This window comes from Pogonomyrmex barbatus, unplaced genomic scaffold (genome assembly GCF_055798465.1).
Source record: "Pogonomyrmex barbatus isolate J1 unplaced genomic scaffold, ASM5579846v1 scaffold2, whole genome shotgun sequence".
NCBI lineage: Eukaryota > Metazoa > Arthropoda > Insecta > Hymenoptera > Formicidae > Pogonomyrmex > Pogonomyrmex barbatus.
Genome location: NW_028297116.1, coordinates 6157727 through 6182280, shown reverse-complemented (window position 1 = coordinate 6182280; position 24554 = coordinate 6157727). Strand labels below are relative to the sequence as shown.

The following is a 24554-nucleotide window of genomic DNA, read 5'->3' as shown; positions in this document are numbered from 1 at the left end:
TCCTCAAGGCAATTCACCCTTCCTCTGCTTCTTTTCAAAGATGATAACGATACGGTGGGGCTATCTGTGATGCTATTGTTGGGTAGCCTCGAGTGCTGCTTGGAAGCACTTGGCACGCTTAAGTAACAGCTTCCTCGATTATCGCTATTCGATTACATCACCTCAGCTAGAAGGCGTCCGCGTAAACGTTGTAAACAAGAGAAATCGATGCACCGCGAAGTATCGTAAAAACTAGAAGGCTTTAAAGTAGCGTAAAAAAAATGAAAGCATAATAATAACATAGCGTAGATAGCATTTTTTTTTTCCATGAAAATTACAATTTTCGTAACAATTTGCAATTTTTTAATTATCGTATCGGCGTTTGTAACTACTTTCGGAAATAGACGTGTTAAAGGTAAGTTTTATTTCGCAAATTCATCACGGAAATTATTTAATTTTCCACATCACTGTTATATAATTCCATTTCATTTCTTCTAATTAAATTCTTTCCGTACAGGTGGAAGCATGGGCGAAGCTGATATGCCCGCTATAGTACACTATAATCGTGATCGGCGGCGAAGCTCTTTCACCAGACCGATGAGGGATCCTGAGGAGATTCTGGAGGGGTTGCGAGCACTGAAGGCGACCAAGGGCGAGCTCAGCAGGACTATGAGCCTCACCGGTGACAAGAGACGTGGCAGTCGTGAGTATAAATGGTTCCTTGCTTCTTTTGGCCATCATTTCGCTCGTTCGTCCGTCGTCCGTCTGTTTGTTTGTCTTTGTACCTTTCCATTCGTCACACCACCACCACCACCACCACCACCACCACCACCACGACCATTTTTTACTGCATTTTGTGATACTCTTTTTCTCTTTTTCTCTCTTTCTCTATTTTGTCATCGTTACCGTTTAACGTTGTTTAACGTCTCGTTGGTAACCATTACCATCGCCGTCACCGTGTGGTTTGACCAAAAGTATCATTAATCAACGCCATATCATAATCGTGCATCCAAATGTATGTAAGTGTGCGAGTGCGTAAGTGTGCATTCTGTCCGGGTGTTCGTGTATCGTCTCACTCGTGCTCGTCAACTATATTCGTTTTGTGTATGCGTTATTCGAGTCACCTGCCTGTCCCTTTCTTCACTATTACTGTTGTTTTTCCTCTTTTATTTTTTATCTTCGATTTTTAAAAAATAGTTTTTGGGCAGAACAATAAATTCCAATTCCAATTTACTCACCGTCTTATAACTTGTTTTTTTTTTTTTTTTTTTTTTTTTCCCTATAACGACCTGTTAATTGCGAAATAAAGAATTTGAAAATTTCTATTAAATTTTTAATAGAAAAACTAATATTAAATGTCATATTTTTTATATTTTTGGTAAAGAAAAAGCCTCATTTAAATTTAAATCGATATAATGTAAAAAGTAAATTTTTAAGATAAAACCTGTTCGGTAAGATTCAAAAATCTTTTTTTACCTTTACTTTTGCATTTGTATTATTTATTATATGAATTTATATTTATTATATGAATATTATATGAATATTTTATTACAAGAAAATAACTTTTTCAGCAATTACCTCCTATAACTTCATTATCATAAGATACTTGAATTTTAAATTTTTGAATTTTTTTAAAACTGTTATATTATAGAAAATCAATCAAACAGCATTTCTTTTCGTTAATTTTATTCGATCATATTTAATGACATTTCTAGTCATACTTAATATAATTCTAACTTACATGTCAGTCATATTGTATTTTTTTTTTTTGTAGAATTAGAAAATCTCTCTCTTTTTTTAAATTTTTCAACATTTATGCATTCGAGTGTCGATGCAATTATTATTTATTTGTCTCGCACTATCACGTCCTGTCGACTCCGCGCGGTTTGACCGAGCGAACATTTTTTATATACGGAGAAATTCATTTGTCAAAAGTCATGTTTTCATCAGTTTATGAAATTTAAATCGGACGAATCAAAGCGGGAAGAGCCCGATCTGGGAAAGGACTTTGATGAGACTACAAAATAAAATTGAATTGATTATAGATTTTTTTCGTATCTAACGTCGACCATGACGATGACAGCTTTCGACACTCGTTCTCTATTTTACCACCCTCTATTGCGCCTCGTCGCTTATCTCATCGTTCATACGCTCGATGTTTGATTTGGCGTTCACTTCATTTCCTGGATTGGATTGCAAATCTCTCCGATGAGCATTCGCCAAAAGTCGTCACACACAGGTTCGCCGAGATCCGCGGAATTGATCCATCGGCATCATAATGAAATCGAGCCAGATTGAAAAGTAGAAAAGCATCTCGATCACCGCAGTGGATCCATCGTGAAGCTTACCGAAACAAACCCATCGTGCGACGTTTCGTTCAGATCTGTGAAATTCCAAGCTTCGCCTCGTCAATCATCCTTCGCTTTTTCGCTCGAGGAGTCATCGTCTCGGTCGATGCTCGCCACTGACTCGATTTTTTATCGAGAGCATAAACTAACCGTTCATCCCTCTGTCTCTCTCTCTCTCTCTCTCTCTCTCTCTCTCTCTCTCTCTCTCTCTCTCTCTCTCTCTCTCTCTCTCTCTCTTTCTCGCTCTGCTTGTGTTCCACGAAGAGGTCGATGTTCTCCGCCAAAATCAGCAAAAGATTAAATCGCGATCATCACGATCTGTGCTCTCTGCTCATCTGTATTGCGATCGCTGTTGCGCGCCGCTGTTGTCTGTTGCTGATTGCTCGTATCGTCTCATAGCCTGACAGTAACGACTCGAATCCCCGCTCTTGCCGTGTCTCAGGCTTTTACGAGAAGCGAGAAGCAGCATCACCACTGTCGCCGCCACTGTCGTCACTGTGCGACCACAATAGCGGAAGACATGATTCGCTGTTGTGTTTTCTGTGCCGTTTGCCACGCACGTGTGTGACTTTGCGCGCCCGCGACTTTACCGCCTCTCTGTTGCTCTCTTTCTTTGTATCTGTTCTTGTCCGCTGCTCTCATCCACTCCTCTTGAGTAATGTTTGCCGCGTTGACACACCAAGCGCGCCACCGAGCGATGCGATGCTGATTGTTCCATCAGCAAGATTTATCGTTTCTTCGTTACTTAGGCTTAATGATCGCTTTGGCTGACAGTTTTTGGCAAGCGCATACATAAGTCGAGTGCCACGATGATTTAAGAAAATTAGCCTCACATAAAATTCATGAAATTGATAAATGATTAAATCAATTAATAATTAGTGATAATATCTATTAGTGCATATCTTTTTATATACTTAATACGTTAAATAGAATTCCGTTTCCATTAAACTTTGCATTATACTTGGCATTCCATTCCATCAAAGTATTAATTTATTAATTTAAAGAGAATATTGTGACGTATTGTGACATATATTAACAAAATTCACAAAATAAGTAGTCAAAATAATAACGTTTTGTCAAAATATTAACGATATAGAGTTAACTTGATTAGTTTGATGAACAAACGTTTCATGAATTATTGTCATTTTTTTTTTAGTATATTTGCATTACAAAGAAATAAGCTTTAAATTGCATGAAAAAAAGTTGGCTGATGTTTTTGAAGCATGTATAAAAAATAATAAATTACACATTAATGAAGCAAAGTGCTTCTCGTAATTATCTCTGCCTTAATCTCCTTGCTTTCGCTCAAAACTACGGCTGAACTACACACACAGCATTCATCTCGTTGGCAGTAAGTCGAACAATTGAAGTGATCATTAAGTACCCCGATGCCACCAAAAAATTGCAATTATCATTAAAAAAAAAAAAAGAATCGCAATTGCATCAGTTTTTCGTCCTCCGGCTTCCTGTTGACATCTGTGTGCATCTTCGTTCACGTAAGTGCACGGCCTCGAGCGCAGCGTGCATTCTGAACTTGAACGCCTCACTGTATTGTTGATTATCTTGATATCCTTTCTCGGTCGGCATCGTCCGCCAATGCCAAAACTCTGAACGCTCTCCGTACTCGACTCGAATCGCGAAACAATCGGTTCGCTCGGTCGAAATCGCCATCGGTCATCGTCACGACCCCGATTATCGACGACAAATCGTGGGCCTCGCACGCACGACCAACTAACCAACCAACCAACCAACCAACCAACCAACCAACCAACCAACCAACCAATCAACCAATCAATCAACCAACCAACCAATCGACCACCATCGACCACCAACAACGACAACAGAGTGCGTAGTCCCAACAGTTACTGTGTGGCAGTGCGAGCCTGTGTCTCCGAGGACCGGTAACTCGGCCTCCTTCCCATTGCCGCACTCCACTCCACCTCGATAAATAATCGCACGGCACTATCAACCAACGTTACGGGCTTCCGGTAAGATACTCTTTCTCTATCGCTCACTGTCTCTATCGCTCTTTTCCTCTATCACTTTCTACCTATCTGTATTTTGAGCAGAATCTCGCTTTCAATTTTTTTGCCTCCTTAGTTCTCACTCCTTTAACAACAATATCGTAGCTCACCAAACGGAGAGAGAGAATAAGAACGGAGTAGATTTATCGACGTGTCAAACATAGGTACAGCAGAATTGCTGATGATCGATGTATATCGTTACTCTATTATTAATTTGGATGCTTAGATATAAAGAAGAGATAGTATTTAGATCTTCCCAAGTTGTTTGATTTCTTTGAATTAGAGTTTTAAATGTTAAACATTTTTTTTTCCTTTTATATAAATATCATTTATGATTTTAATATAAAAAAAATTAAAAAGTTCTATGGTAAAATATTAATTTCATTATGCTTTATTCAAAGATATAATAGATATTTTATTTTATTTTGTCGTATTGTTTATTTTGTCATGTTTTTTAATAATCAACCTTATAATAGAAAAGATGTATCTGTAAAGTAGAATATTATCCGGTTAATTAATATATTTTCAATAAATAATTATAAAATAATATTAATAATAGCATAAATAAATATGTTAAACTATGCCAGCCTTAATTAACTTAATTGCAACTTGCCTTTATCTATGATATATTTACGTGCATTGAATATTCTTTCTTCTTTTCCTCTCCATCTTTATTTTCTCTATTGTTTTATTCTGTATTATTCTCTATTGTTTTATTTAAACTCTCTTTTTTATTAATCAATGACGTAGATAAGATACTCTTTATAGAAAAAGAAATTCGAAATATACTAATATATTTGATTGAAAATGCCGTTCTAACATCTCTCACGTTTCGCTTCCTTATTTTTGCACTTTTCTTTTTTCCTCGTGTAATTCTCTCCCTTTGCACGCACATGCCGTTAATTTGTCTTTCTCCCAATACACGCCACATTGTATTTTTCAAAGACGCACGCAACGTCATTTATCATAAGACAAGAAAAGGATAACGTGTTAGTAAACTCCACCCGCGAAATATTTTCTTTCCTTTTTTCACGCGTCTTTCGTGATCCCACCATGATATAATTTTTTACGACGAGATTAATTATACTTCTGTTAGTTTTGCAATTTCTCGGGTATGTCATTAATTTCCTGCTTGCGTTAATCGTACTCCGTTTCATCTTCTGCTTCCATTTATTAGTTTAGTTAATCTTTCTAAACGCCAGGAGTTAATTCCGTAATTCCTTGCCATCTTCTAATTAACTTCTAATTAACTTCTAATTAACTTTATCTCTTTTTCACTTTTTGCCCGAGATTACATCTTTTAAAAGTTTAGAGCAAAATAATTATTTAACGTTTTCCCCGAAATTACTTTTAACCGATATTATTTTTTTATTCGGACTCTGTTAACTACCAAAATTTCTTAAGTAGCGAATTCAGTTTAACGAGCAATTATAACTTTATATAATATATTGTAATAATTTTGCAGAAATACACGCGCTCATCAACTTTGCATCTTTTAGTTATTTTAATATTAACAACTTCACGCATAACTGATGGTTAGACGAATAAATTTGCAACTAATAACACACACATGCACACACACCTAAAAAACATTATTTATTTAATAATACATTCCGGAAATTGTGCAATATTTCGAATCATCTGAGGGGACAGGTGAGTAAGAAACAAAATACCTTATCCACATCCTTGATTCCTTGATGCGAGCCTTTTTGCTTCTCTCCCCTGAATCGTTTCTTGCAATTAAAGCGAGTAATGCTTCGGAATATATATACCTCGGCGCTATTATTAGCATTCGTAGATAATGTGAGCACTAGCCACTTACTGCTACCACTGTTGTTATCTACAATCATGACTTTAGGTAAGAAAATGCTATGTCGTTGTATCGTTGCACGTCTTTCTCACTGTAGTGACATGTACACATCTGACAAATAGCATTTTATTAATAAACTTAATAACACACACATTAATCTAAATCTGCCTCTAAACCGACTGTATGATATCCTTTTATTAATTCTCTCTCTTTCTCTCTCTCTCTATATTATTGGTCTTGAAATTGATCTTTTTTTACTTTTAATCTATTAATCATATATATTTTATAATTATATATTCAAGATTTTTTATTTAGCAGTATTTATTTAAAAATATAAATTGCGCTAAGAATTATTTGTACATATATTTTAGTGACAACATTTATACGAAATAGTAATGTATAAATATTATATATATATATATATATATATATATATATGAATAAAGTAATATTTTTTTATCAAATTTTTCGATAAGAAAGTCTTTAAAAGAATTATAAGAATTAGTAATAAAAAATAATAAGTTAAAAATAGTTACAATGAAGTAAAAATTCAGGATATATTCAATAATATATATACAATTGTATAGATAAAAATATTCCACTTATATTAAAAAATTAATATATTAATAGTTTCTAATAATGAAAAAACTAATAAATTTGATAGAAAATTTAATTTTAAATATGCATCAATAATTAATCTTTCTATAAACTTGTATTTTGATAAAAAAGATCTCTGCCAAATTTCTGTGGATCTTCTAACGAGGATAAGGATGAATGTAAAACAAGGAAACATGAATGTAAAAAGAATTATAATGAGAACTTTAGGAGGAATATGTTAACAACAAAACGAGGACGAATTATTACCTCTCCGAGCTTCTAATTATCTTATTACAGCTATCGAGACTGAACTTCCCTCTTCGTAGAGTTGAAACTCCCTGCTATCGTTGGTACTTTGGAACCGAAGTTTGTATCTTACTTCTATGTAGAGAACGCGTTTGGAATTTATTACATACATCTACCTAATTCAGGAAGCTTTGGTCGTTGAATTTCACGATTCGGTTGGCAACTCCATTGGAGTTGATTGAATTGCTTGCATAGGAATTCTCACTGCATATTCTTGCATAATAAAACGGATAATATGAGCAATTCAAAAATTAACATTAGTACAATATAAATGATATAATATTGTGTCACTTTCTTTATGTATTACTTTCTTTATTTTGTATTATAAAAAAGGATCCGTATAAATGATCCGTGATGTATAATTTTAAAAACTTATCTAGTATTTTTATAATTACTTATTCGAGACGCCGATCAAACAAGGCGATTATTTATTATCCTTACAGAATGCTCGAAGTAAATTTTGAAAAGTTATTTAAAAAAACAAATTACAATATATCATGTTGATAGAAATTATTATCGAATTATTGGAATTGTATTGAAATTCACATGATCAAAGATGCTTCACAGCTGTCGTATTGTTCAGTAGGAAGCTTTTCTGAGAGTTCTGTCGCAAACTGAGTTTGGAATTATAAGCCCGTAGAATTGATTTTTCTGATTGGCAGGTGTAAATTGTTTCACTTAATAACAACATCTAACTGCAATTTGTGTGGAGACGTGTGCATTTAAAAGATCTAAAGATTGTCAATTGTGACAATTTTTAAGAGAGTGTCAGTTCAATGAATGAATAATATCTCGATAAAATTCTGCAGTGCCACGCAAATTGCAGTCGGTCCGATGTGATCAATAGTGTGAAAAGATATTTTTCAACTCGTAGGGCGGGGTGAGCGCAAAGACAGCGTCATGGAGATTCCTGAGAGATTTTACGATCGAAACAGCGAATCCGATGAAGACGAGAAATGTGGGTACGTGATCCATCTTTCATGACAAGTTAAAACGGATCAATCACTCTATTCCGCTCACATTTTCCATGTGTTTATTATCGATTCATCAATTACGCTTTATATCATCGTATCGTTGATATTTCAGTTCGATCACATAGCCGATATAAGAGGATAGAAACTCCGAACCAACCTACATTGATATTCATTAGACTAAACACGATTGAATTTGTATGACGTAACTTTTGTTATTGTCATCAATTACACTTTATAGCGTCGTATCGTTGATATTTTAGTTTGGTCATACAACGATATGAGAGAATAGAAGCTCTGAATTAATCTACATTGATATTCAAGCTAAACACGATTGAATTTATGATATAACTTTTGTTATTGTAGTCAAAATGGCGTCGATTTGAAACTGGGTCGTGGACAGCTGCTGCCGAAGGGATTCAAAATAATGAGTGGTAAAATATTTGCTCTTTATAATCTCTTTAAATTCTTTGCAGATTCTATATTTTGTCTCTCCATCCTATTAAAAATATAAAGTTTATTCAAGTAATTCGAAAAAGAATTGTTTTTAAAAATATATGCGATAATTTAATTCATTTATTCTATTAATCACAGAGCTAAAACCTTTACATTAATTTATTTAATTTTGAATGTTTATTAATATTTGTTAATGTAAGAATTTTTCATTACAATTTTTTGATGATATCTATTTGATTGCAATTGCAAACATTGCAGGAACGCAGAATGGCGAAGTACAATTGGGCTTTTATCTGTGCAAGGGAACTCTCGAGGTCGAAGTTATCTGCGCAAGGGACATTTGTCCCGAGGAAAAGGAGGAGCCAGGTAAAGGAAGAATATCGTTAATTTCCCCAACAAGTTATTCATTTCTATTTACAGTTAGTAAAAAATTCTCACAAACCTTTGAGAGCTTGGCTGGCTATCTTCGCGCAAGCATTAATTCTGCTACTTTTACAACGTGCCATGTTTTCGGTCTTGATTATTCATGTATTACTTTAGCATTTAGAAACAAATTTTCGAGCGTTCAATCAGCCGCTTAATCGCAACGACCTATATTCGCTAACTTTATTAAGGTTTATTAAGGTCGAAACTGCAGTAAAACTAACGTTTTTATGAACATGTTGGAAATAAGATAATCAACTCAGTTTCTTTTGTTTAGCTTAATAAAAAGATTTAACGATGATCTACGATGATAATAATTTCTTTCTTTTCTCCGAAGATTTTTAAATTGTTTGAAGACTATTTAAAAAAAAAAAAAAAAATGAAATGTTTTGTGCACTTACATCTTGAACTGGAAATTCGCGAGGAAAGAAAATTCTTTTCGCTCGCAGATCTGAAAATATCGCAGATTTCAGAGACCGTTATCCCATTAAGTATTGACGGCGAAATTTTTGTCCTTATCTACAGACACTTACGTGAAGACGTACTTGCGAGAACGAGACGGCGATAAGTGGCTGCAGAAGCGCAAGACTCGCGTAGTACGACACTCGAAGAATCCGCAGTATCGGCAGACGCTGAAATACGGGCGCTGCGACACCCTGGGCAGGCATCTGCTGGTGATGCTGTGGGAAAAGAAGCAGGCCTTCGAGAGCAACCAGGGTCTGGGCGGCGCCGAAGTGGATCTCGATCTGCTGCCGCCGAAGGAATTCATCTTCGATTGGTATCCGCTCTTCCCGATCCACACCCTCGGCACGCACAATGCGGACTCGCCATGATGGCTAAGGGAAAAATGGGCCCTCGAGGCTGGCGAGCTCGACCTCAGATTGAGCCTTTTGCTCAAGGACGAGGGCGAATCCGTCGTGAAGATCATCTCTTGATGGAAATCGTGGCTGATCACGTGGCAATGTCGACTGGCTCGAATCCTACGCGATCTCGATTTCCGCGAGATAATTCGGCGTTCCTTATTGTTGCAAGTCCTTGAGTGTGGCGACGGGGCTCACGTTGTTCCAGAAGGCAAATGAAGTTCGCCGCGACGGAGTTTTCATTCCGCGTTGCTTTATTATCTTATAATTATAATTATAAGTTATATTAATCGACAGTATGCAAATATGTTCGGGCGTACTTTTGTGTTTTTATTCAATCGAACAATTGAAGCACGTGTTACATATGTATGAGTATTAAATAAATATACGCTCATTATTGCCTCGATATTAAGTCGATTAATATATGCTTTATAATTGTTTATTAATCAATATGAAAATGCAAACAAACAGGCAAGTCATTAATGAATGGGGCTACATCTGCTAGTAATAAATAATTCCATTACTGATTAACATTTGCAAATACAAATAATAGTAAGAAATTATAGAATCTGATTATTCTCGAAATATAATTAAAAATTTATATTTTTTCCTTTTTCAATAGATACAAATCTCAAAACAAACATCGCGAGATGTAGACATTTAGTTGCATTGTTCATTACAATGTATAAAAAATAATCGGTAACGCGGATTGATCGTACGTCGCATCGACAAACTTGATTAAAAAGATCGATAATCATGCGTAATGTATAACCGGAAGACAATCAACTTCAGATGGTTTATACAATTGTTCAAGAAGACAATCAACTTTAAAACTCGTAACGACATGCTTCCATTGAACTTACCACTTGTGGGTCGACGTTAGAGTCAGCGTCGTCGCGTTTCAACTCGGCGAAAGAAGAGAAAAAAAAGAGGGGAAATAAGGAAAACAGAGTCGAAAGAACCGAGTTCCTTGATTAGCGCCTTTCGAGATCCGCGAGTATTTTTGCAGGCATTCGCGGTGACAGTAGCAATAAAGGTGTACCTGTGCAAATCTGCTTGCATAAAGCACGGACAGAGAAAGAAAGGTATGGTAAAGTTTATTTTTTGAGGAAATAATTACAGAAACAAGGTGGAGGCAGCCATGTATCCTGATGAGATGATAAGGGTCCATTTTTCCCGAAACAAATATAATGTCGAGTACGATCGACTGTGCGAAGCGAAACTCGACCGACATCTGCCGCCGGCGGTGGTTTCCTCTGGTTGATCCAGTCAGTGATTCGATCGAATTTCGCACGTGCCAATTCAAATATCGATACTTAAAGGATCAACGGGGGATATAAAGCCCGTTTGATCTTTTTACGTCGACAGGGCACTTTCGGGATTCGCGTTTCTGTTTAAAGTAGTCGTTCGATCTGCGAATGCGACACATATAAGTTTGCGATAATGCAATAAACTTTCTCTTCTGCTTTGCATAATTTGATGTATAATTCTGAATTGTATTACCTTCTATCGTGCACTTACATCAGATTTGTTACGTATATATAAGCATTAATTTGTGCGAGCATTATAACGCAAATCTGTAAACTGTATTATTATCGCAAATTATAGAGATTCAAAATTTTCTATGTACACAGTCAGCATTCCAAAAAAAAAATAATAGAAAAATAAAAGACAACCGAATCGAAGTGAAATGCCCCGGTCGACGTAAATACTTAATGCTTTAACTATTTAATGGTAGACAATCGTTTCAAGGCTCGCTGGTCGAGCTGATGATAAACAAAAAAAGGAGCAATTAGCTCGAGGTGATGGCGAGACGAGCGGATGAGTTCCCGGAAGTAACTTCGCGGCAAACTTGAATAATAACCAACTAAACTCGGTGTTTAGAAGTCGCACAACTTTTGTAGCTCGTAGACTGATAGCGGGACGGACAGGTGGATTTCTTCGACGTTTCTCAGATGTAATACTGACGTCCCGTTTTGCGTAGCGTCTCGAAGATCACACTGATGACTCCACGAAGCAATTCCGAGCAGTTCGATTGGCTATGAAAAAAAAAAAGAAAAAAAAAAAAAAAGAAATTGACAGAGATAACGAAGTCGAAAGTAATACGATACGGCAAAAATTTCAACACGAGCTTAATTCACTTCGGGATCACCTACGATGATTCTCGAGACGCGTTAATGTGAATGTTTAAGTCCTACAATGTCCCACGACGAGATTAGGGACAGACTGGATTGTCCAGAATTATTGCGCTTACCCCGCCCGAGTAATTAGCGATAGGAAATAAACGTGATAATATCGTACAGAAATAATTAATTAATGATCCGACAGCATTCTTACGATATGATCCATGGGTCACGTCTTGAACGATGGAAGATCACAAATTTATTATTATACTGAGTGTGGTGCGTGCGCAGACGGGGAGGAACCACGCGATATTTAAGTCATGTGATGTATGTGTATAATGCGAAGCTTTTACAGCGTCCATCTGAACCGTGTACACATGCATATATCTATATATATATATATATATATATATATAAACGTATTATATATCATTGCAAGCCGCGGGGGAAAAAAAAACTGTAACGAAGGATAATCAAAATGTACATGTGTTTAACTGATATGATTAAGGATAAATACGGTGTCATTGTCCCATGTCATTAAAACTCGGTGTTAACGATGTAGATGTTTAAGGGATGTCAACGAAAGTTCAATCGAAAATTTATTTTGGCCAAATCCATTGAAATGAAATTCTCAACGATGACGATACGTGTGCGATTCTTATATCTTGTAATCTCGTTTTCCCGTAGGTATTCTTCCGTTTGGTTTCCTTTTTGTAAATATCACATCTATAAAGCATCAGAGAGCTTTGAATTTTCTCTCTTATGAAAACTTTTACTTATCCATCAGATTAATGTCGGATCTTTGAGGTCCGACAGGTATTCAGATCCAGGTAGTTTGAACAAATCTTGCGACTCCTTTGAGGATTCCTTTGCAATCTACGGCAAATTTCTGATCGGAGAGACGTGCAGGCGGAATCGCGAGCGCCCAAAAGAAGCATCCGAAGAAAGTAATTTTTTACTGTTAAAACACACAGAGCGGGAAAGCATATCGGCTCGAGAAAAAAAAAAAGAAAAAAAAGATACTTTAATTACGGTTGTGTTGTTCACACATCTTTTGTCGATATAATCGCTACATCAGTCTCTCGCCTCGAACGCCAGTGACACACCTCGCAAGACTCATAAACGAGACGATTGTGCCTTTGCGAGGGCTACGTCAGGTATATCGTAGAAAAAAAAAAAAAAAAAAAAACAATGTTTCACGAGTAATCGGCCTAGAGACATATCCGATATCATGAATATTAAACAATACATAAATTCGAATATCGCTGTAAAACAAATTGTGCATTACCTCGATCGTACGATCTCATACTTGTACTTTATTTGTTACGTTGTATAATATTCTAATCGTATATATACGTTAACCACATTGCGCATTTAAAACTCGCGTTAATTAACGCAATGCAATTTATGGTAACACAATTATTTTCTAAACTTCTAAATACTAAATTTTTTTCCCACGAGTGAACAATGCGAATTATGCATAAAGAAAACAAAGGAAGTAACTTCAAAATATGATGATCTTACGTATGATATTACGTAACAACGTAAACAGAAAGTACAAGCGAGAGAGGTATTTGTAACGAAGGTAAAGGAAATCGGTGAAACTTTCGATGAAAAGTCACGAATTAATTTAACTAAATAAGCAGCATTTCATCGAAAGTTTCCTCCGTACGAAGATTATCGCATGGACAATCTTCTCGTACGAATGCAATCATCTATGCTTTAGACGGAGAACTTCTCCTTTGTACGTAGTTGAGCGCATTCTAAACATTTCTAAACTAGTTTTCTACTAGTCTTTGAAGTGACCTAATAACCATTAGCTATCGGTGCCGTTGTTATTGTTGCCACTATCGCTACTTGTTCTCTTCTTGGCTATTCTATATTAATAACTCTCATTAGCTCGAGACGAGAACTTACATTTTATAACAGTATTAGTTGTGAACCATTTTGTCGGTGATCTATATTAATGAAATTACGAATGACAAATTAATCTCTTGTTCTATAAATTATTATTTCATTAATAATTAATTAGACCGGATCAAGCACTCTTTAAGCATCTTTGTTTAAAGATGTTCCCCATAATTCTTATATAACTAATATTAACTTTCTGATGAACTTTCCAACTGACTTTCTAATTAAATACTTTCACGTATTTTATATATATTTTATATATATATATATATATATATATATATATATATATATATGATACTTTGTCATATTATATTTATTATATCAATTATGTTATGTTATATTATACATATTTATTGGGTCATTTATTTACACTTAAATATATATAAATAAAATTATATCTATAATTAAATATAATCATTAATTATACAATTATGTTTACTTTGATATTTATATATTTATATTTATATTGCGTTATGCATGCATATGCATTTTATGCGTTAAGAAATTCCAAGAACAGAGGATTAAATTGTTTGTATTCGCACGCGCTACACTTTGTTCATTTCTCTAAAAATCTTTCGACAAAGTTCGAGCTTAGACATGAAAATCCTTACCTTAGTAAAATCTAAGCACATGCTACTCGTTCAGATAGAGAGTTACCCTTTTTCTACGATACAGAACGCTAGCACCTTAACATTATATAGAGCATGATTTGAGTCTGTTCCATTATTGTCCCGCGTCTAATTACGATGAATACATATACACAAAATATACACATAGATACATAGATGGGCAGTCATCAACGGGCAAACACATACATATACACATTTACATAAACACGTACGCGCGCAAATACGTGGTATCAATCTTGACAATCGAAACTATTGATTCAAACTTATACTAACTACGGATCTCTAGAAGATAATATGTCCGTACCTATTACAATTCATTGCTATACACATATTACACAGGCCATGTGTAAAATATTCCTAGAGATGTGCACACATCGCTAACTCTATCAGATAAATCAAGATAGAGACATTTCCTCAAAGAAAAAAAATAAAGATGACAAAGTAGATTTTCTTCTTAAAATGAGATGAACAGTCATCTCATTGAGAATGCTATTGTTGCAAGAGTTGCAAGCAACGGCCTCTTCCCTTACATATCTGTGTTGTACTCGTTCTAACGTCTAATTGTAAGTGTCAGGGACAATCTCACGGAAGTGCGCGCGTGTCTTCACGTGGATCAAACAGTAAGGGCGGTTTTCTAGCCCCGCGTGACAGGAAGCGTACGCGTATCGGCGTTTCGGCAAATCGATCTCGTTCAACTTTGTTTTCAATTTTTCACTGAGTAATGCTGAGTATTACTGACGCTGAAAATTTAACAAGGCATTTGCAGAGCACCGAATAAGCACATGATCGATTTGCCATTCTTCGAGATGAGAAAACGCTGTGCGAGAAAAATGGAAAAACTAGTTATATCTCAATTGTAATTTTTTTTTCCTTTTGTTTTTCACTTCAGTCCCTATATTGTGATTTCCGTGAATTGTTTGATCATACTTTGCCACATTTGCCACGAGATATCTCGCGGGAATTTAGGTGATCAGCGATAATGACGATCTCCGTTTCTCAATACGGAGTGCTCAAGTACGGCCTAAAATCACATTCGAACGAGTTGCAAAAGAAATGCTTGATCCTCGTAGATGCGCGATTAATTGTTACATACGTATGTCTATAAGTACTAGCCGTTAAACTGATGATTTGTAAAACGTGTAATAAAACGAAGCGAGTGACTTCGAGAAGAGAGGAGAAAGGCGAAAAACGGAATTGTACTTCGAAAAATTTTAAACGAGTTACAATAATCATTCGGGACCCAAATAATTTTGACCGCAGAGCAATTAGGGAATGGTAGTTAAATGTGCGTAGCAATAATTAGCTTGCAAAAATTAAATTCAATTAAAGTGATTCACATTGAAGTATCTCTCTTCGATTAGCGAAAAGCTCTTGGTCTCGACTAATCGACCTCCTCTCACATTCTACGACATCGTTTCGCTCGAGATAACTCGAGATTTCATATACTAAAGCAATCAAACTGTTCTTTCCGATATTCTCCGCCTTTCGTCTTTCTAATATATCGCTGTCTCGTTAGTGACCGTAGATACTTTAAAGATAAAATTAGAACTTATAAAACTTATAAGACATGTTAAGAAACTCTGCCATTTTCTCATCAGCCATAGAGATGGCAGTTAAATACGTTTCGCTGATATATATATATATATGTATATATATATATATATATATATATATATATATATATATATATATATATATATATATAGTAAGCTGATTTTCTTTAAATGTGACACATATTGTGAGCTATTAAAAGTTCAGAAATTTATACAAAATTTTATTTAGAAAAACTCTTTGCGTAGTGAATATAAAATAGTGAGTACATTGCACTTATAGAAATTATTGATATTTATTTTATTTTTTAATGACAATTATTAATTATTATTTTATTTTAAATATTGATGATTTAATAAAAATATCAACCTTAAAAAAATATTTATATTTACAAGTTGAACATAATCATAAAGAATTATATGTACTTATTAATTTTAAATGATAATTATATTTTCTAATATAGTACATATTTTTTATTAATTGCATTTCAGCGATCTATTTGTATATTCAATGTAATGAATAGCTCTAATAATGTGTTAAAAAATATTGAAGAATATCAGCATAAATAGAAATACACTATAGCCTTGTAAAGTCTTGCGTAAAAGGGGGCAAGTGTCGATGATTCTTCTTGCTTCATCTCATTAAAATTATTAGATATAAAATTCTTATGATTTTTATGAGCAATTGTGTGATCGATGCTCCGGGCTCGTGCACATTTTGACAAGAGAAGTGGTTCGCAAGAAAGGAAAAGCGCAAGAACACGAAAAAGACACCCTTAATATAGTTAAAAGATGTAGATATGATATGTCGTCACACGTATATCAAACTCAATGTGATGTTCCCTGCATGTTGAATGTTGATCGTCACGTATGTGGATTAGAGTCACAGAATGGTAGAATTGCGGGTTACTCAAGAATACGGATAATTAGCGATTAAATGAACTGCGATCGATTTTTCTTCCAATTTATTTTGTGGCGATTAGTGATTACAAGGCAATTTTGAGTGATTATGAAGAGTTGATTTGTCGATAATGCAAGGAAATTTCTGAGCCGAGATATTGCATTATTACATAAGATCTGAGAGCAAATGTATTCATGCAAGAAACTTATTTTTAATATTAAAAATAGTAAGACAAATCAGTTAAGTTGCAGTTTGCCAAAATTGAAATGTATAAAACATAAAGAACTGAATGCAAAAATAAAATGAATATAATTTATAATAAAGCTTGTAATTTGCTAAATCTATAATAGATATAATCTTATATTTAAAATCTTACTAATTACAAGAATACTTCATTCTTGCATTCTTTTATATCTATTAACAATTACAGATTTATACATCATAAAAAATTATGTACTTGTAAATAGTATCATAATAGTTTAAACAAATGAATATATTAATATCTTTAAAGTACAATTCTAAAAATTTTTTGTTTTATTTTATTTTGTTTATTTATTCAATAAATGTTAAATAAAATTAATTTTCAATATAACGCACAAATTTGTACATGATAAAATTTTAATTTTACAAAGTATAACTTTCCTTAAATAAAAGAGCATTCTCTTAAATGAGCATAATATTTTATTAATTTAATAGCCTTAGGACTTTAATAACTCAACTTAATAATTTTATAATTTTAAAATTTCATTTTTTAAAAAACTCTTGATAGTAATTATAAAATATTTAAGAACAACTGTTGATGATAATATTCTCAATTTTTTAATTTTTATTCAAATAAAAGAATAATACTGATATTATCTCAGAAGTTTCTTATAATCGATAAATCAAAATTTTTATCATTAATAAGGCTATTTAAATTTTAAATAATAAATTCCCGCCAGTAGTATATAAATTTAGTCTCTCTTGTTTTTAAAAAGAAAGTACGAAAGTATCTTATATAACCTCTACAATGGTTTTTCGGGAAGGATTCTCTAAGAGATAAAATATAAAATTTTCTTTTGAGAGATGTTTTAAAAATATTAGTAATAGAGCTTGTGACATTTATCACGTCTATTTTAAAATCTTTTTTATTATCAAGTACATTGTATTTTGTATTTAATATATCTTTTGAAATGAAATGAAACGCCGAGCATCATTGCGCATATTCGGTAATATTAATAATTTCTAATTTTGAATTGATGGCAAATAGAATAAGAATTATAAGGCAAGAATAATAAAGAAAAAGGAGGCAGTGTAAATTAAATAATAACATAGCAATTAGAATAGACATTATTATTAACTTCTTTAGTCGGAAAAAAGTTGTATTTTTCCATATGTCGAAAGAGCGGGAGAGAGAAAGAGAGAGAAAGAAAAAGAGAAAGAAAGAGAATTTTATCATAGTACAACATTATATGTAATATTTTTCTCGAGAAAGTACAGGAAGGACCATCATATATCTTGCAAGATTGCAAATAGTTTCGATTAGCGGTTAAATTAGAACAATAGATAGATTGTTAATAGCACAGTATGCTTCGTATTCCAGAATTAATTTTTTAAAGATCAAAATCGAATTATGTGTTTGGTCATGTTAAACACGTGATATGAAATAACATATAAGAATAAGGAGTGCCAGATTGACAGAATGTACAAATTGATTGCAAAATATTTGTAACATAAAGAAACAAAGAGAAGAAAACGAAGACATCAGATAAGTGATTTGCTCCTCGTTTAAATTTTGGCAACGATTTTATCAGTCACAAATTCTTTATATAAAACTCGAAATTCTAAATTTAAATTTGTTTCCATACAAATTTTGACCGCGTTATTGTTTCTCATTTAATGATATTACAATTTAATGAATTACTCCTTGCTTTTATATGTTGGATGTCACAAATATTGATGAAACGTAGTAAAGAGTGCAGGCTTATAGAATTAAAATTTTAAATTTTTGTTAAAAACAAAAAAAATGTTTAAACATTTTTCGTGTAACGTATATTTAAGATATGCGGAAATATTCTTTGAAGTAGCGATTTAGGCCTATTCGTTTTCATCGCTCCCTTTTCCCCTATCTAAAGGCCGAATACTCTTATTTCATTTTGGAGTGCAAAAGGTGCAGATAGAACGACTAGACCTAATGGTGACGATGATTTTGAAAAATTATTAATTTTCTTAGCATGCACAATACGCGCGTGTGTGTAGGCGTGCGTCGTACAAGCTTTTGAGTTTTTCATCATTTACTCGAAGAAATTTGTAAATGTATGTAAACCTCTTCCAATTTTACATTGATCCTTTTTCCGTCGCACACGTGCAAACACGCGCACGGAGATACACCACACATACATGCACACACAACACGCGCGCAAAAGAGAGCTGTATGTATAAAACAGACGTTAGATAATTAAGAATATGAAGGAAGTGAAATCGAATTGCTGCTCGTTCCTGTAATTATCAGAGACATATTTTGTTCTCATGTAAAGCACACACACACACACACACACACACACACACACACACACACACACACACACACACACACACACACACACACACACACACCAAAATAATAAATGATACTTTTTTGTCGACGTAATCACTTATCTTTATTTCATCACTTGCAATATATCTAAGAAGAAACAGGATTCAAGAATTGAAAATTGCAACTTATTAAATAACTTGTCTAAATTAAATAAAATAATAAATTTATTTCAAGCACATTCGACATCGTCAATTATTCATAGACTAATAATAAACAAATTGTGTGTTTATAAAAATCATAAATACTTATGATCTTATCGAGATGGACCATATCTGAATGTCGCCAGCAAATTTCCTCCTCCTAGAAAAGACTCTAGAGTTATTATTATTTTCATGATTTTATTACTACTATATTTATTATATTATACTTATATTCATACTTCTAACAATATTATATTATATCCAGGATTGTACGGTTCTTTTTTTTCTTACGTGGCCGACAGAACTCCATTATTACTTCCGCTCTTGGAAACAATTCTACAAAAGCGAAGAATATAATTTTTCAAAATAATAAAAATAATTGTTACAATTTGCAAACAATTTTTTAAAATTAACAAGTTAATAAAATATTTTATGGAATAATCCATCTCTCTCGTAAAAAATTAAAGATGAATCCAAAACCAAAGATGAATCAAAACTTGTGAGTTCAAAATTCGTTTATGATTTTAACAAAACAATTTCGACCTGTTCCATTGATTTACAACCGTTATAATTTTATATTTTTTTATATTTTATATTTGTACATGTTGTCGATTTCTATTATGTTTTGATGAAAAATACGCTCTTGCCAATATATTTCATGTGGTTGCCAGTCCTGTGCGTTCTGAGAGAGAAATAACATCCTTCTCTCTGCTGACTTGTTAAAATAACCAGAATTTAAACAATCTCTTCTATAATTGTAGCCATTACTCTCGCGGCATATTTTTACAGTAAGTATAGACTACATTATAGACACATATATATATATATATATGTGTGTGTGTGCGCGCGCGTGTGTGTGTGTGTGTGTGTGTGTGTGTGTGTGTGTGTGTGTGTGTGTGTGTGTGTGTGTGTGTGTGTATGTAACATGTATTTGCGCATGATATTTAAGCGTATGATGAGCATTCCTTTCACCACATTAAAACATGTTGCCGAGATATATAAAATGTTATGAGAAGTAAGTGTCATGTCAAAAGTCCTCAGTATCGTACTATCATTAAAAGATATTTGATTTACTATGTCCTATACGTTTTTTACTAACATGGTACTTAAACCGTGTTATATAAGTTATTTCTTTACTGCGATAATACAAATATGATCATATAAATAACGGTTCATTTAAAAAACGGTTTATTTAAAAAAAAAACGGTTTATTTAAAAAAAAGAAAGGGGAAAAAATCGACACGGAGCATTATTTTCATTGTAAAATTGATATGAAATTTTATTTTCGTCACACAATGCAGTTTATAAAAATAAATGTTCTATTTAGAGTTCCTATTACACATACATTATTACACGAATATGTATTATATACATAAAATACAATATAAGAAATTATTTACTTCCAAGCAAGTTTTTAACATGAATCATTAAAATATTCAAACATACTTTCTATAATATTACAATTTTATTATTATTTATATATCATATTATTATTAATACTATTAACTTTGTCTTTATATTACAATTATTTTTACAGTAAATCTTTAATTATTGTGTATATATTTTATTTTGCTTAATAGTTTCATATAAGGTTTTATAAATCGAGGATAATGGAAAATGAGTATGATGTGAGTAGTTGTGAGCAAAACAATAAACAAAATGATATTAACGTATCAAGATTCATAAATGAAACATGGAACTTGGATGTACCTACTTTGGAAGAACCTGGTATATAATATTTGTAATATTTTAATTTAGAAAATTATCACAATCATTTTATATTTTATACATCTGCTATTATGTTATAATAGTTTTAAATCGGGGTTTGAGAAATCAATTCGAACAAGTTGAAGTCGCGATAACTCAATGCCCTAATCTGACATCATATTTTTGTCTCGCTGCATCAGGTAGGAAATCCAATTTGAATTAAATGTTTAAAATTTTTTTATGTATTAAATGTGTGATAATCTTCCTATTTAAAGGATTGTGTGGCCATATGGAAATTATAGAAGTTGGCAATCACAAACACATGTATATTATCCGTCAAAAAAAAAAAGAATGTTTCATGGAATATTCCATATCTTGTAAATGATTTTCATAAAAGAAGACCTTACTTTGTTCTTGGAGGAGGCATGTTATACGAAGATCCTAATAAAGAGGTACAAACTACTTTGTGGCATATTGATCCTTAAAATATTTGAATTTATTCTCTTAGTGTTATATTCTTTTTCAGAAAAGTTCTTTGTTTTAATTTTATGCTGCACTATTTTTAATTCCATTTTAAATACATTCTTACCTCACCAGTTTTTCACAAATGTAACTGTCGTGCAGCTTTATATGAATTTGACATATACGGAGAGATACGGAGTCAATAACTTTAGTCATCATATTTATATAAACGAGAAAGAGCAAGTCACAGCGGAACATATATATAATCCCAATATTGTTGTATGCGATCTCCATGGCAGCTTTCTCGTCTGCAATGGCGAGCCAGGATTGGTCCTCGAAGTGCGCGTCAGAAAGGCCTTCAGTCATAAAAATATCATGTCTGCAATACAAAACGTACTTTTTACTAAATACTTTGTCTCGTAATGTAGGTACGAAACAATTTAGTTAATGTACTTAATAAAACAAAGTGAAACAAAAACATAATAATAAAATTAATTAATTGTTAGATAATGAAATTAATTGTCAGATAATATAAGATAAGCGAATTTTCTGCTTGTTCTTGCAGGCATAAGCGATGTGATCTTTATAAATAGTGGAACGATAGAAGCGATCATTATATCACGCACCTTTCCGGAAACTGCATTAACAACAAGGAGGACTGTTTATGATTGGATGTATAAATATAAACTTTCAGCACCCTTGGTAGCTTATGGTACAACATTTAATTTTACTGAATTAAATATTTATTTAGATGGTAAAAAGACGAATAAGGTATATTTATTATCATCATTTATTTTGCAATGAATTGTCATTCTTGTAAAATTGATGTAACTTTCTATCATACACCGATTACATAAATAAAATTAATTTTGGTCTCTAAATTTTGCACTCCCGTCTTAGCGTTAACACTTAAGTTTTCAAACCGACTTGTAAAAAATTCCTAAATTTTTTAGTTTTGCACGGTTAATCATAATATCACTCGGATTTTGCCGATGAATAAATGGATAGGCGGTACCAGTAGGTATATTGTAACACCATTTTCAATGAATTACATAGGATATTTCAAATTCGTAAACAACCGTGCACACTTCACCGTGCGAGTGGAGAAATAAAAACCAAGAGAACTTAAGTTAGAATCGACTCAGAATTAATTCTTATTTATCTATTGCATAAAAGTAACTAATATTTTATGCAAAAATTTCATACATTTTTTTCTACATTTTTTATCGTCAAATATGCATTTATATTTAACTAAATATAGAATTAAATGAAATTAATAATATGATATTAATTTGAAATTTTTTTTTAACTGTTGTAAAAAATATATAAAGCTTTTTTATAATTATTGACGCAATTCTCAATGAGCAATTAGAAGTTATACTAAATATAGAAAATTCCTTTAATATTTTGCAATAAAATTAATGAAGTATTAATTTATCGGCGAATGAGCATACATCCGTACACGAGGTAATTTAGCGTTACACGCGCTTACGGTTCCTAAGAGCGTGGCAAAATATTTGAAAGTGTACACTATAAGCGGCCGCTCTATCTTTTGTAGATTATATCTCCAACATCTTGCCGCATGTTTAATAACCGTAAGCGTGAAAAATACTAAATTGTCTCCTCACATGGACGTTTATTCACAAATATTGAATAAATTGATTTTTTAATCCTATTAAATTAATATTTTATTAACTATTATAAAAATTGCAAAATGATAAAAAATTTCTTTCAAAATTCAATATCATCCACTCTGCTTGCTCAAAATACATTAAAATTAACAAAAAATACAAAAAAACATTAAAAGAAAAATACAATACAAAAGAAAAATACATTACAAATTATGGAACATTCTGTATACAGCCTAAAAAAAATTAAATGTCATAAATTTGAGTAATGAAAGAGTAGACTAATGCAAGCATTTTAGTAAAGCAAAGCAAAACTATGGCGTCAGCGATGGTTGGTTATGGCGTGACAAGCGTTTAATTCAATCGTCACAATACCTGTGATAGAAACAATTTAGCTCATGCGTTTATCTCTCAAGGTAGTTCTAAAGTGGCTGTTAAGTGGTTCAATTGCAAAAAATAAAATTAAAAACGCATGTTGCAAAAACAATACTAATGATTTTATTTCATCAATTTGATATGTTTATAAGAAATGTTTGAAAACCATCAACATTCCGACAAAAGTCACAGCAATGGAACAGTGATTTCTTCAAAAGCCATGTTCTTTTGAATATTTTAAACATGTATCAAATAGTTGCAGACATCTTGCAAATCTTCTCCGGATTCGATTTATTCGGAATAAATTAAAAAGAAAAAAATAGAAAGAGAGAGAGAGAGAAAGATCTTGCAAGAATCTTGAAAGATAAACAAGCAAATGAGCTAGGTTGCACCGCAAGCATTGTGATTCAATTAAATGATTCAATTAAACAATTGTTACCAGCTGTAACCAAGCGTCATCTATAAAATCCTTCCTTTACATAAAATATTTGCATTGGTTCCCTCTTTCATCATCTAAATTTATATTTTAGTCTCTTGTATATTTTTTGCAACATTGTATGATAAATTTATAAATTTATAAATCAATATTAACAAATTAAAATAAACGATATATTGCTATCAAATTTTACTTTTTATTATTTCAAACTTTAACAAAGCCAAAAATTCTTGTTTTCAAAATTTTTAATTTTTAAAGAGAAATCTACATATAGTAGTGATTTCTTAATTCCAAAATTAAACAGCGAATCGATATACAATAAAATAAAATACAAAAGATT

The 24554-nt window shown here is 32.7% G+C and overlaps 2 protein-coding genes across 9 annotated transcripts in view; both read left to right on the top strand.

Moving 5' to 3' along the window:
- Fife (regulating synaptic membrane exocytosis protein fife) overlaps window positions 1-11849 on the top strand; it is a 144827-nt gene extending 132978 nt beyond the window's left edge. For 3 of the 8 annotated variants that reach the window (XM_089076989.1, XM_011634013.2, XM_011634012.2), the window contains exons 19-23: window positions 497-682; window positions 7939-8026; window positions 8402-8469; window positions 8750-8857; window positions 9440-11849. In XM_089076989.1, the coding sequence (XP_088933115.1) occupies window positions 497-682; window positions 7939-8026; window positions 8402-8469; window positions 8750-8857; window positions 9440-9747 (758 nt within the window). In that variant the 3' untranslated portion in view covers window positions 9748-11849. Of the gene's footprint in view, window positions 1-496; window positions 683-1550; window positions 3736-4171; window positions 6557-7938; window positions 8027-8401; window positions 8470-8749; window positions 8858-9439 lie in introns of those variants that run through there. The other 5 variants (XR_016139302.1, XR_016139303.1, XM_089076990.1 and 2 more) reach the window with 5 other exon arrangements.
- Window positions 11850-19661: 7812 nt separating this feature from the next.
- On the top strand, window positions 19662-24554 carry LOC105423996 (uncharacterized). The gene is made up of 3 exons (XM_089076046.1): window positions 19662-21765; window positions 21840-22196; window positions 22317-24554. Exons 2-3 carry the CDS (start codon window positions 21944-21946, stop codon window positions 22577-22579), a joined length of 516 nt encoding a protein of 171 aa, XP_088932172.1. The 5' UTR covers window positions 19662-21765; window positions 21840-21943; the 3' UTR covers window positions 22580-24554.